This window comes from Cydia splendana, chromosome 1 (assembly GCF_910591565.1).
Source record: "Cydia splendana chromosome 1, ilCydSple1.2, whole genome shotgun sequence".
NCBI classification, from domain to species: domain Eukaryota; kingdom Metazoa; phylum Arthropoda; class Insecta; order Lepidoptera; family Tortricidae; genus Cydia; species Cydia splendana.
The window spans coordinates 31789925-31804635 of NC_085960.1; the positions used below are offsets into that span (position 1 = coordinate 31789925).

Consider the following 14711-nt stretch of genomic DNA (forward strand, 5'->3'; position numbering starts at 1 on the left):
GTATTTAGGGAATCTGACTGCCTAAACACGGCTACAAACCACTTTTACGAAACCCTGTATTCACATTTTAACGCCTGTATACCAAAGAAACGACGCGCAAAAGGTCGTAGCAAGACGTACCCCGTTTGGTTTAATGGCGAAATAATAAAGGACTTGCGCCGTAAAACGGAGTTACATCGCCGATGGAAACGCACTGGTGACGAGGACACCGGTCAGCTGTACAACACCCTACGAAATGAATTAAAGGTAAGAACAGTAGATGCATACAACATACATATGAAACGTACTGAAAATAATATTAAAAATAACCCACGGGATTTCTGGCAACACATATCTAGCTTAAAATCCAAAGGCGGTATGGTGCACTATGTTACGTACAAAGACGAAGCGCACAGTGGCATTGAGGCGGCAAATGCATTTGCTAATTACTTTAGTAGTGTATTTCTCCCAAATAACCCTACTCTCAGCGCCGACAGCTGTAGCAATGCACGCGAGTCCCTTACATCTAGCAGTAACCTAAATATACACATCCGACGTATTACAACAAAACAAGTCTGTGACGCACTAAAAACTTTAAAACCTAACAGTGCAATTGGACCCGATGGAGTGCCGCCATACATCCTACGTGCCTGCGATGGTATCCTTGCCAAACCGCTGTGTCATATTTTCAACCTTTCACTTACAAGACATACATACCCATCCCCATGGAAACTCTCCCGGGTCACGCCTATACCGAAAACTGATGATAAGGTAAAAGTAGATGGGTATCGACCAATAGCCGTTCTCAACTCAGCAGCTAAAACTTTTGAGACTATTTTACATAAGGAAATTTACCGACAAATCGATCCATTCATCTGCGACGCCCAGCACGCTTTTAGGTCAGGCAGGTCAGTGAATACTAATCTACTGATTCATGTTGACTTCATCAGTAAGTGTCTTGATAACGGTACCCAAGCTGATGTAATTTATCTCGATTTCCAGAAAGCATTTGATACCGTTGACAATGACGTACTTCTAACTAAACTATGGGGTATAGGGTTCAACCACGAACTACTCGCTTTTTTTGCTGACTATCTAAAAGACAGGACACAATTTGTCAAATATGGACCCTATATTTCATCTCCGTACCATACTCGATCGGGTGTAAGTCAGGGATCAAGCCTCGGACCTTTGCTTTTCTTAATCATGGTGAACGATCTTGTGAGTGACCTCAAGTACGCCAAATGCTTACTATACGCGGATGACCTCAAGCTGGTGATGGGTATCGAGCAGGAGTCGGATTGCTTAAAGCTTCAGGAGGATCTCGATCGGGTATATCATTGGAGCGTCGCGAACAAACTTCACTTCAATAACAGCAAGTGCCAAATAATGACATTTACACGTCGTCAACGTCCAATTAACTTTAACTATGAGATAAACGCTCAGGCGATAAATCGTGTAGTTTCAGTTAAAGACCTTGGAGTCAAGTTTGACCGCGAGCTCACATTCCATGAGCACATTAATAGCCTCGCCAAAGAGTCGTATCGGAGGTTAGGTTTCGTGATGAGGAACGTTAGGGACTTTCACAATGCCGGCGTCATCAAACTCCTCTATACGGCTCTAGTTCGTTGCAAGCTGGAAGCTGGCGCCTGTGTCTGGAGTCCTAGTGAGGCCAAGTATAAGCTTATTTTAGAAAAGGTCCAAAAAGCGTTCCTGCGCTTTTTCTACAAAAAGCTCTATGGATATTACCCATTTATGTATCCAACTAAGTTTTTACTTGGCGTTCTAGGTCTTAACTCATTGGAGGTTCGTAGAGGATGCGAGCGGTTGGTAACAGTGTGTAAGGTGCTTAGTAACAAAACTAACAGCATGGAGCTACACAATGTTCTCAACTACATAGTTGTGCCTCCGAATAACTCTCGCCGGCGACCATACCTACAGCTGTGGGACGGTACAGGACCGCGCGCGACCGCTGCGCGTCGCAACTCACCGCTGTGCGACATGATCAACTCAATCAACGGGCTCCTGCGCACGAATCCACAAGTGGATTTTTTCATGGATAAGTGGCCTAAACTAATGTCCAGGTGCCTCGCTTATAGTGAGAGTGAATGAACGTGTGATATGTGATATAATAGGTGATGAATGGAAAACTTGTAATGTGAGATTTTATTGTTATAATTGTATAATTTTTAATGATGTTATGATGTGGTTAATTTTTTAAAATTCTATTGATATAATTGTATAAGTAGTAGCAAGTGTAATTGGTATAAGTACTGTAACCGTTCTTGTGATATTAATAATAAATAAATAAATAAATAAATAAATCAAGTTTGGTGTCTTTTTCGTGTAATTCGAGGATGAAGAATTCATTTCTGTGACTAAATTTTCACTCACCCATACAAAAAAATCGAGAAATTCAAAATTAAAAAAAAATCTTGTAATTTTTTTTTTCGTAAATCCTCTAAAAAATTTATACTATGAGGATTTGCTCTAGAAAAAAAATACCTGTGAATAGCCCAGTTATCCTACTATACAGAATAGTAAACTTGTCCAACATTTTTTTTCATAACTCTGTTTAAAAAAAAATTTTTGTGTCGCGCGGCGTACCTGCATTGTAAGAACGGTATGCAGCGTTTAGGATTTTTAAGTATGTTTAGATGATTTCTGATAAGTTGTTATTCTTCTGGTTGTAGATTGCATTAATAAATTACTTCTGGACGTGATATATATACAAATATAAATTAAATATATAAATATAGATGTTGGGAAAACCTTCGCCAACAGAGTTAAGTATTATAAATGTGATAAAATTAACATTATTATTTGTATGTCTTTTCCATATCTCGGGACCATGGGGTCCCGGACCTTTGGGAGGCGTACGTGGGGCCGAAGCCAACAGAGCAGAGGCCCTTTAAGGCACTTTAATCTAAAAGCAAGGGATACATGTGGTGGATACTATCCCCGAACGCACAATGTGATACATCCGGATATGGTCCCCGCCAGGTGCAAAGACTATTGCAGTGCAGCACTTTTGTGCTGCGATGGGAACTAAGGTCATGGGCTATAGATTTGAAAGTTGGATGGACTGGATAATGGGCTATGGGAGACTCTAGCGGACACCTGCCGTGACAATCAGTCTCAAAATTGTAAATGACAGGTGGTGACTCGGCAACTCCTTGAGTGGGCCCCGCAATGGCCGCACGCACAATGCGACAACAGGGCAACACTTTGGAGTGGCTGTGAGGTTGTCGAGATGTGAGTCTGCGGTAGCCAGATCCCGGTAATCCGTTCAGCAGGCCGCCGGCGTTATCACATTTTACACTTCCAACCTGGATCATAGGTCCCGCTCTTGCGACTCCATTCTGGCCGGCCAATCAAGGCAAGCACAGAGGCGAGGGCCATATGACAGGGCCCTCTGGAATAAGGGTCCGCGGTGTCGCCACTCACCGTCAGCTCGCCACAAGCTGCCCCCGCGGGACATTATTATTATTATTGTGGTGTTGTGGGCCTTTGAGTGATGCATTGACCAGCATTGATCTATTGTGACGGCCCTTTAAGTTCATTACTAATGCCCGTTGCATCCAGAAAGTTCCAGATTCTTTGGGCCGTAATGTTTTGTACCTCATAGGATTGCACTACGTGTCATTGCAGTCTTCTCTGACTCCTGACTAGATATGAGCGCCGATAGGCATTTAGCCGGCGGCGGCGCGCCGGTCAAAATCGGTCGGCGGCGGCGGCGAATCGGCGGCGTGGCCTTGAAACACCTTTTATTAATGAAAAAAGAATTCAAACCAAAATATTACCGAAAAAACATGTTTTTGCTGTAAGAAAGTTATAAAATAAGTTTATTTTTCAATTTCAAGCAAATTGTATTGAATAAAGGTACGAAAAAAGTTTTATATAGTCTAAACGGCATTGCGCGGCATCAGATGCGGTCTTAATCTTGGCGAGGCCCTGGCCAGAAGATCTTTGCGAGGCCCTTGTCTTTTGTGCTTAGTAAAAAGTAGCGGATTGACTGTATCAGGGATACGTCTGGTCGACAGTCCAAAGAGCCGAAGTGAGGAAAATCAAGCTCCGTCATTAACCAATATCGACCCAACAAACCGGTTTATGTCAAAAAGTGAGGCCCAAGGCCGAGCTCAACCTAACCCCGAACACCTGATTTCGACGCCTTCCCATGCGAGGCCAGAGGCTGAGCTGCAAGTAAGCATACAGCTTAGAATCGAACGCCAAGTGAGCCCGGAGCGCCGATTACGACGCGCTTCTGTGCGAGGCCGAAGGCCAAGCTGCAAGAGAGCAGAGCTTAGAATTGAACTTGGTCCAGTGTAAGCAAGTCCGAAGGCCGTTAAAGACCGATGCCATGTGTTAAAGACCAGGAGCTTTCTGCAGGTGCATTCGTGCGAGGCCAAAGGCCGTGCTGAAGTGGAACTAAGATCGGAGAAGAATGCATTTTAAATGCGAGGCCGAAAGTTAGGCTCCAAACAGGGCCGAAAACTTGGAGGTTCAGGTAGCGTCTTACTTCTATGCAAGCGATGCGAGGCCAAAGATTGAGCTGCGAGAGAGCAAAGCTTGAAATTTGAACAATGGCCAAGCTTAAATGAGACCCGATTCCGTTTTCGACGACTTCCGTGCGAAGCCAACGGCCGGGCCTTTGAGCGTGAAAACGCTTAATATCTGAAATTAACCCCTTTTTACACCTTTAAAGACATTCAAACCATGGTTGCAGTAGTTGCAATGATTAAATTCGCGGTGAAGACGGATGAGCTAGCCAGCTGGCAAAATAAGTCATTTCGTTGCCCTGACACTAGTAGCGCGGTTACCAAACAGAAAAGTTTGAATTTACCATCAATATTTTTGAATTATATGGATCTAAAATACCTTTTGAATGTCTATAAGCTATTCAGACTGGCGCCGTTAAAGATCTAAACTAGATAAAATATATATTATCTGATTCTGAAAGTAGTAGTATCTAACAAGGTCACGCCGATGCCACGCCGATAGCGCAGCGTCGGCGGCGGCGGCGCGAAAATTTTGTCGGCGGCGGCGGCGCGCCGGCGCGGCGCTCATATCTACTCCTGACAGAACCTGCATGTCGCATCTTGTTTCTTGCCAATTTGAAACATACGTTTGTTCAACTTGCAGTGTCCAGTCAGTATTCTGGTCACCGCGCAGGTTTTGTGCCCTTTGAGTCCTAAAAGCTCCTTAGCAGTTTTGCTGTTGAACCCTTTGATCAGAGCTTTCGAGTGTTCTTGTCCTTTAACGAACTTCCACCAATCGATTGCTCTCGTTTTTTCTGTTGCTGAGCAGAGAATATGCATCTCGTTTTGTGCTTCCACAGAACGGTTCTGGGCCGACCAGGGGTGTGTCTGCGCCCTTTCTAGCAAGTTCGTCCGCTTCTTCGTTTCCGTTAATGTCGGAGTGCCCTGGTACCCATCTAAGTGTAACTTTGTTGGAGTAAGCCAGTGCATTTAGGTTTGTTTTACAGTTCTGGACTAGTTTTGAGTTTGACTCAAGGGATTCTAGTGCCAGCGGAGCAGCCTGGCTGTCTGAGTTGATTTAGAAATGCTGGTGTCTTAGGTTTCTATCCAGATTGATCTCCGCACATTTGTTGATGGCGAAGACTTCTGCCTGCAAGATTGAGGCCAGTGTGCCCATGCTAGCTAGCGCTCTGAGCTTAGATCTCTCACCATAGATCCCACATCCTACATCATTGCCTTTCTTGGAACCATCTGTAAGTATACCAGATGTGGCTTCCCTTTTCGACGTACATTTGGTTGTTGATCCATTTGTCTCTAAGAGGTATTTCTACTGTGTACAGTTTGGTGAGATGACATTCGGTGTGCGTGTCATCAGTGGGTATGCTAAGAGTTCTATTCGCAAAAACCCAGGCCTTTAGATCGGTTAATGCCTGAGAGCGCCATTTTGGCCTGTTTAGCGTGCATATTCTGTAGACGCACTGCTTGGCCTCCTTTTGCACCTGCAAGTGGAGTGGTATGATGTCCAGCAGTGCATCTAGGGCCGCTCCCGGTGTCGAGGAGTAGGCGCCTGTTACTGTTAAACAAGTCGTGCGTTGCAGGCTGTTTAGAGTGTCTATTGCTGTCTTTTGGCTGGTTTTGTTACACCAGACTGCGGAGGCGTAGGTGACAATTGGCCTCACTACCGCTGTGTATAACCACATAGCAATTTGGGTCTTAAGCCCCATCTTGCTCCTGCCATTCGACAGCATGACCACATGGCCATTTTCGCTTTTTGTATAATGTTTCTCAGGTGAGGGTTCCAAGTTAACTTTTGGTCGAAGGTGAAGGTGATTTGTCCATTAAGTCTTGGTTTTGTGAGTTTATCGAGCTTCCGTTTCCTTGTGAATGGTTAAATGGCTATTACAGTCTTGCTCGGATTAATGGACAAGTCATTTTCTCTACACCATTTGAATATTGTGTTTAGAGCTCCTTGCATTAGGTTGGATATTGTGTTGAGGCAAGGGCCTTTGACGATGACTACAAGGTCGTCGGCATATCCTTGTGTATCAAAGTCTTGGCCTGACATGATTGCAAGAAGTTGGTCCACCGCTAGGGTCCATAATAGTGGGGATAAAACGCCTCCTTGTAGGCACCCTTTAGTGGTATAAAATTCATGCTCTATATATAGTATTGATGGTCAGAGTGGCTACTCTGTTCGAGAGCATGCTATGTACCCATCTGGTGGTTTCGTCTACTCCCTTTGATTTCATACCATTGAGTATGGTCTCTGTGGGTGTATTGTCGAAAGCACCTTCAACATCAAGGAACGCACATAGAGCGGTTTGCTTTTCCTCTAGGGTTTTCTGCACCTTGTCAACCAGGTTGACATTTCGGCGACACGGCGGTTTTCAGTTGTGTCGCATGTTCCGGTGTAGGATTTGGTCTATGTTTGGGGACAGATTATAGCCCCTCAGCAACAGCCACCATGCCCTGCTGACTGGGGCTGGTCCAAACAACATGGTTATTCGGAGCCCATATGGACAAGCCTACCTGCGGCGGCTGCTGCTTGTTTAGAGCTTATTCGTTGTCGCTGCAAAACAAAATGCTCAGGGAGGTGCAACTGCGTTAAAAAAAACCTAAAATGCACAGTCCCATGGGCATGTAATGGCAATTACGAACAATATATATCTTATTTTAACCCGCATTTTTTGTCAAACATCTCCTATGTTAATTTTATCACATTTACACAACACAAGCTTTCTTAAGCTTACCGTGGGGCTTAGTCAATTTGTGTAAAAATGTCCTTAATATTTATTTAATTATTTTATTTTTAATACTTAACTCTATTAGCGAAAGTATTCCCAACATCTTTATTTATATATTTAATTTATATTTGTATATATATCACGTCCAAAAGTAATAACAACTTATCAGAAATCATCTAAACATACTTAAAAATCCTAAACGTTGCATACCGCTCTTACAATGCAGGTACGCCGCGCGACACAAAACATTTTTTTTTAACAGAGTTATGAAAAAAAATGTTTGACAAGTTTACTATTCTGTATAGTAGGATAACTGGGCTATTCACAGGTATTTTTTTTCTAGAGCAAATCCTCATAGTATACATTTTGTACAGGATTTTCGAAAAGAAAAATTAAAAGATTTTTTTTGAATTTTGAATTTTTCGTATTTTTTGTATGGGTGAGTGAAAATTTAGCCACAGAAATGAATTCTTCATCCTCGAATTATACGAAAATGACACCAAACTTGATATAGTTGCGAGATGTATGCAGATATAAAGCTTAGAGTGAGGCGCGCCGGAGTCACTTTCCCCCCCCCCCCCCCCCCCCCCCCCCCCTCCCTTGCCCACCTGCTGGGGGGAACCTCTTGGCAACCGGGCTTAATCAGCTCAGGTCACCCCCAGGAATACCTGTTCCAAGCGGTTTGCTTTGTCTCCAAAATGCAAGGTCCCCTTAGAAAACGGGACCTTAGATCTCCTGCTAGTACAACTAACCTTAGCCCGCTGCAGCAGCGCCCTCGCAAGGCACAACAGTTGCGCTAACCCCCTGGACAGCTGTGCGGCGGGCGCGGCCAGGCCTCCTCGAGCACGCAGCGCCTCCTCGGCGCCGCAGCGCTGCAGCGCGCGCCACACCTCCGTGTCCGAGTGCTGGCGCAGCGGGTCCACGTTCTCGCGGACGCTGCCCGTGAACACGAAGGGTTCTTGCGGGATCATGCCTATCCGGGACCTAACAAACGAATGGAATATTATGTAATTTTTATTAAAAGTAAACGTGAGGTAATCCCTTCTAGTGGTAGGCAGCCCGATTTTAATTTGATAATAAATTTACAAAAAATCTCATTCCAAGAGATCCAAAATGAAATATTCCACTTGAGGGATAAGCCGGAGCGAGTGTTACGAAAATGGGTACCGCATCTATGTATTTAAACGGTTGCCTTCTATCTATAACACTGCTCACGCTTATATTCACGCTTTGTGCCTTGAATACCTACTTGTATTTTTGCGCGCGGAAATGAAAGAACTCCTGTGGCATATTGTACACAATACAGTACTCTTTACTCCACACCTCAATGATGATGATGATATCCTGTTATCCCTCATCAGGGACATAGGCTTCTCAGAAGGGATTTCCACACCTCAATACAAGAAAGAATATAGCTAATGCACCTGAGCGCGTGCAGCTGCAGCGTGTGCACGGGCACGCCGTCCACCACGACGCGGCCGGCGGCGGCGGGCGCCAGCTGCAGCACGGCGTGCAGCAGCGAGCTCTTGCCGGCGCCGGTGCGGCCCACCACGCCGAGCTTCTCGCCCGGGTAGCTCGCGAACGTGACGCCGCGCAGCGCCGCGCCGCGACCGTCGCGACTAGAATATCATATGTCGCTCAATTGAAGAAGGCATTTTAATTCAAACAACGTATGTAATCAAAGATACCAATACATTAGAGTGAAGTTACCTATCCCACTAGACCTTAGGGGCTGTCCATAAATTACGTCATCGATTTTTGACGATTTTTGACCCCCCCCCCCCCTATAATCATCCAAAAATCATGCTTCAAATGACCCCATTTCCTCCTACTTCATGCTACCGTCATCCGATGTCCAGACCCCCCCCCCCCCTAATTTGAAATGACGTAATTTATGAATAGCCCCTTAGCCGCTTCACCTAAAAGATACAGGTTAATTGAACTTTTTAATTATCCCATTATCCCACTGACTGTGCCAATTAACAAAGGATTTATAAAAAAAAAATGTGCATGCTAGCATTTTTTTACGTTTTGTTCAGATTTATTAAGTTAAAAAATACGTACGTAAATGTATAGATTAGATTAGATTTATTTATTTCATAATACAGATTACATTATAAATTGCAGGCATGTCAATCTACAGGAATTCATATTATGATCGTCAAAAACAGGGATGTCACAACAATATAATCAATAAAATATCAAATTAAAAGTGAAATGATAAGATTTTAAAATAATGTCAAGATAGTATCTCCTGTGGTGGATCGTCAAAATCTATACATCATTGATAAATTCACTAACAGAATACAACGGTTTATCCAACAAAAAATCTCTTAATCGGCGTTTGAATGCTTGATCACACAATTCATTTCTTACAACGGCCGGAAGTCGTTCATAATAGGTAGGTCCTATGACACGAGGGTTTTTCTGTGCTAGGGCCATACGGCGAGGAACCGTTCTTAGCCGTCCCGTGGAACGGACGTTTATACCCTCAACGTGAACCCGTTTAAATTCTGATATATTGTTTCTCACGTACATTATGATTTCAAAAAGATATAGTGAAAAATGCGTCATAATGCGATATTCAACAAACAGATCCCTACACGAGCGTCTAGTTTTCACCCCAGCCAAAATACGTAGCGCGCGCTTTTGAATAGTAAAAACTCGTTTTGCATCTGTCGAGTTTCCCCACATTATTATTCCGTATGATATCAATGAGTGGAAATGTGCGTAGTACACAGATCTTAAGGCATCCTGAGATATAAGGGGTTTTAGTTTTCGTAGTGCAAAAACGGCACCACTCAGTCTAGCGCAGAGTTTATCCACGTGACATTTCCAGTTCAGGTTTGAGTCAATCGTGAACCCCAGAAACCGGTTTTTATCGCACATTTATACGTTTATACGTTATTAATTTATTACCTGTAATTAAGATGGACATCCTCGAAGCTCACTACTCCCTGCGAAGGCCAACCGTACGGCGGTGGTTCGCCGTCAATTTTCTCACTCTCCACCTAAAAAAGAAACTATTGTATCCTCTGTGCAATTGTACTGTATTTCGATTTAATTACAAAGTTTTCAAAAACGAGCGGCAGGCCGGATCTTAGTCTCGAGCCCTTACTTTTAACCCTCGGAAAAGAAACGGGAGAGCCAATAACCATACAATTCCGCCCGCGAACCAATTCCGCCAATTCCGAACGGGATAGCTGATGGTTAAGCGTGGTATCCGGGTCAAAAAGTTTGGACGCCTTATTTAATTAATTAATGTATTTTTCACCTCAGCAGCTCGAACAAGGGTACTTTGCTTCTTAAAAACAGTGAGCAAAATGCGATTTTGCTCACTGAGTCATTTTGTCTCACCCAGTGAGCAAAATCGCATTTTGCTCACTGAATGAGACAACTCAGTGAGAGTGAGACAAAATGACATTCAAGTGACCTTTATAGTCAAATGTCATTTCAACATGCGGGGTCTAATACAAGTTCGATACTTGGGTTCTATTACCTCTGTCCCTCTAGGTATGTTCTCACTGCTTAGGGTGAAAAATTTTGTGTACTACACGAGATCAAAGTTATTTACATCTCGTGCGCTTTTGAATCCCTTACTACGCTCAAGATTCTAAATTAGATTCACTCGCTACGCTCGTGAATCTATTATAGAATCTTTCGCTTGCACGGGACTCAAAATAAGCACTCGAAGAAATATCAAACTTTGATCTCTTGTTGTACAAATAACTAATTCATCATAAAGTCAGTCATAAAGTAGGTACACAACAATTTTCTAATAATTTTATTCTTCGCCAAACTGCGATTGCAGTTTGTTGGCAAGATAGCGCTCATTTTTACATTTTAAGCATGCACTAAATACTAAACTTAGATCATATCCGAAAATTTGTGCGATTAATAAAATAACATGTCGCTTTTATACTCCTACAATATTTGTCTAGTATAATTTGAGACGTCCCACGGGTAAAGGTACCTTATGGCGATTGGCGCTTGCGCTATTATTAACGCCGCTCCAATATTATTGCGGCGCTATGCGACGTAAGCGTTAGCCGCAATAAGGTACATTTTGCCGTGGAATGTCACAATAAGAATTTTAAGACATACTACAAGCTCATCCCACCTGTGTAATGTACTCGCCGACGCGCTCGACGGCGATCATCTCGCGCTCGGTCTCGGTGAAGGAGTTGAGCACGTTGCTGAGCATGGACGTCATGGACAGTGCGTAGGAGATCGCCAGACCCACCAGACCTAAACGAGTAAATAATACACTGTAGGTATGGTATTCTTTTGTGTTATGGCCAAACTACAGACTATGTATAGAGCCAACATCAAGTAGAAAATAGAAATTTCAAAAATTTCGTTAAACTTTTTTTTTTACAACTTTATTGAAGTTGAGTGACTCATAAAACCTGGACAGGGAGCTCTCTTTTCGGCCGGATAATTTTCTTGATCCAAGTCGCACGAAACAGTTTTTCTTCATACAAAAAATACCGGTATTATTACGTTCTTTTTCGTTCTTTGGTTTATTATTTCATTTTTGATGGGTCAATCAAATAATACGAAGTCGTTACCTAAATACATGATTCAGTCCTACGGAAAGAGCATAAAATAATTAAAAATATTAAGCTATTTTGGGATTAAAAAAAACCGGTTCCGAGCCCTGGTCTGCAAGTTAGGTATTCTCATCGCGTAGGAAGATAATACATGCTTTGTTTCCGGGAGTGTGTATGTGTAGAGTGCTAAAGTAAGAGGCCCGGCCCCTACCTCCCCTGACATCTGAATACATGTCGTCTTAACATACCCGGGTCTAAAGCATGAGTAGCGCGCTGCGCAGCAGCCAGCAGCGCCGCAGCGGCCACACAGGCGCCAGCACAAGCCTGCAGCCTCAGGCCGAGCCACTGCGCGGCGGCAGCGCCGCACAGCGCGGCGCGCTGCCACGCCTCCACCAGCTCCTCGCCGCGGTCCGCCCAGCGCGGCCCGGAGCCCAGCGCGCGGATTGTCGATAAACCTGGATGCACCGTTTACTTTACATTGACAGAATTAATATTGGACACCGAGTAGATATAGAATAGGTACTTTACAAGTAATAGTAGCCGTTTCATATCGGCAGTTGGACTTTTGCACATAAAAGAAGGCTCCTTGGACCCTAAAATATATATAAATGCATTTTATTGTTCGAAGACTACACACTAACATCTCTGAAACGCACGTTCGACGCTGACACCTACCGTCATAAATTGGTAAAAAGATATATGTCGGCGTCGAACGTGCGTTCTATAGCCCTTAGGTAACGCGCTGCATTGATCTATCTTAGCGAGTGTTAAGCAGCATAATCAATTGATCGCAATCGCAAGCACGCAGACATTGATTTCCATATTCCCTTCAAAATGGGGAAATTCTATACCTTCTAGCGTATCGTTGAAATGTGCGTACACAGGTGATAGAGTAACGCTCTGTAGCCGTTTGAGTTGTCGAGATGTGACGCGGTATAAACGCTGCAACCGGTAGTATATGAATGCCACGGGAACCACGCCCGCTAGAAGCCACGGAAGTCCGTATACTGTCACTGCCACCGCCCCTGAGTAGAAAAAACATTCAAAAATTAACTTTAAATTAACGTTGGTAGAGTTTACTTTACAATGCAAGATCTATTGAAAAAACAATCGTAATAAACCGTCGAATTTAAACTGAGTAGTACTAACATTAAACTAATTTCACGGTTTAACTCATGTATTTTTATTCACTCACGCAACCCAGCCAATGCGAATGTTGCTCATGCCCTGTTAATACTTGAATTGGTGACCTAGGCGCTGAAATATATCGCGCAAGATACGTGAACACAAAAAATACGTGAATTAAACCGTAAAATGAGTTTAATGGTAATAAACCGATTTTGACTTACCTACTAAACCGAATACTTGAGCTAAAAATATGTTCATAATAAATGGCAGCGAGTCGTCAACTGTATACGTGTCAGATGAGAAGCGATTGAGAATCCGCCCCGTCGGGGTCACGTCGAAGAATTTTATTTTTGCCTAAAACAACGGTATAAAATGATAAATGTACCAATGTAAATTAAATGTATGTTTTAAAAAATGACAAAAAGCCTCCATTGTTAATGTACAATTATAGTTTTACTCAGTAAAATGGTCTAAAAACAAAAACATCAAGCAATTCGTAAAAAATATCATAAATTATCATTTACTAGTAGGTTGCTTACCTTTGTCACGACTCTAAGAAGGATCTTATGTATCCTAGTGGCCGCTTGCACGCCGCCGTAAGCGAACAGGAACGCTCGCATCACCGTAAACAACAAATTTAACCCCGCTAGTCCAAAATACACTTCCAAATAGAAGTCATCGTCATAACTCGGCGTCACATTCGCTGGCGCTTGTAGTCTTATAGTTGGCGTAACGTTGCGATCCAAGTGGCTGATAAACTGTTGTGACATGTTCATTATCGTGTCAATAACTGTGTCTATAGCGTTAAATCCATGGTCTAAAGCTGTTGTGTTCTCGTGGGCGGTGGTCTCGGTGATGTTGCGCGATTTGTTGCGCACCCAGAAGGTGAGCCACACGAAGGTGAAGTTCTGAGAGAGCTGCATGAGGATGAGGGAGAGAATGATGGCCACGGAGAGGAAGAAACCGACGGAGCGGAGGTACAGGCCTAGCACCCACCAGCCGACCGTGCCTTCCGACATCGCTTCCTAGAATAAAAAAATTATATGTAAAAGCCTGCCAATAACAACTAACCAAATAAGATAAAACTAGATGCAATAATAATTCTGGTCACGGCACCAAAACGTAAATTATTTGTCATGCTTTTATTTTATGATTTTCAAAGGAACATAACTAATTTATTCGCAACAACAACAACATTCATTTTCAACTATTTCTAGTTTAAAATGAATGGAGACGCTTTTAATACATTTATTTTTATGCCTAAACGTAAACAGAATAAAGTATCTGTAAACAACAAACTAGTGGTAATTAAGGTATTTAATGGTTACGTCTTAGTGGAGCCCAGGTTCAAAAGATGGGTGCAGACATATTGCGAAAACGACTGTCATCCGAACTTCCATTACAGCGGAGGATAGAAGACTATAGCGAGGTTCGGATTCATTTACTTGCGGCGATAATTGATACAAAAACGTACTGCGTTCTAAGTCCATAAGGTAATTAACAGAACTTACATCCTCGTCCAAGCTGTTTCGACTGACACTGTCTTGATTATCCGCTACGGGTGCGATGGCCTTGGGAGGCTCCTCTTCGAACGCATCTGAGTCGCTCGGTAGGAACTCCTCGATCTCACTTAGCACCGCTTCTGGAGGTCCTGATTAAAAAAACAATAATATTCCGACATTATCATGTAGTGACATAAAATAATAATAGTGCAACGCAGATGGCGTCGCTGAGGTCGTGTTCCATAGACAGATCGGTTGACAAAAGACTTCATTAAAACGAATCGTTAAAAGATAAGAAAGAAAGAAATCGTGCCGTGTTATTGAAGA

At 43.2% G+C, this 14711-nt stretch overlaps 1 protein-coding gene across 1 annotated transcript in view; it reads right to left on the reverse strand.

The window, feature by feature from the left end:
• LOC134793193 (ATP-binding cassette sub-family C member 10) overlaps window positions 1-14711 on the reverse strand; it is a 37242-nt gene that overhangs the window by 9394 nt on the left and 13137 nt on the right. Inside the window, 9 exon segments of the mRNA XM_063764777.1 lie at window positions 7954-8185; window positions 8626-8820; window positions 10121-10212; window positions 11322-11449; window positions 12003-12209; window positions 12606-12779; window positions 13104-13236; window positions 13422-13907; window positions 14394-14533. Coding sequence (XP_063620847.1) covers window positions 7954-8185; window positions 8626-8820; window positions 10121-10212; window positions 11322-11449; window positions 12003-12209; window positions 12606-12779; window positions 13104-13236; window positions 13422-13907; window positions 14394-14533 — 1787 coding nt within the window.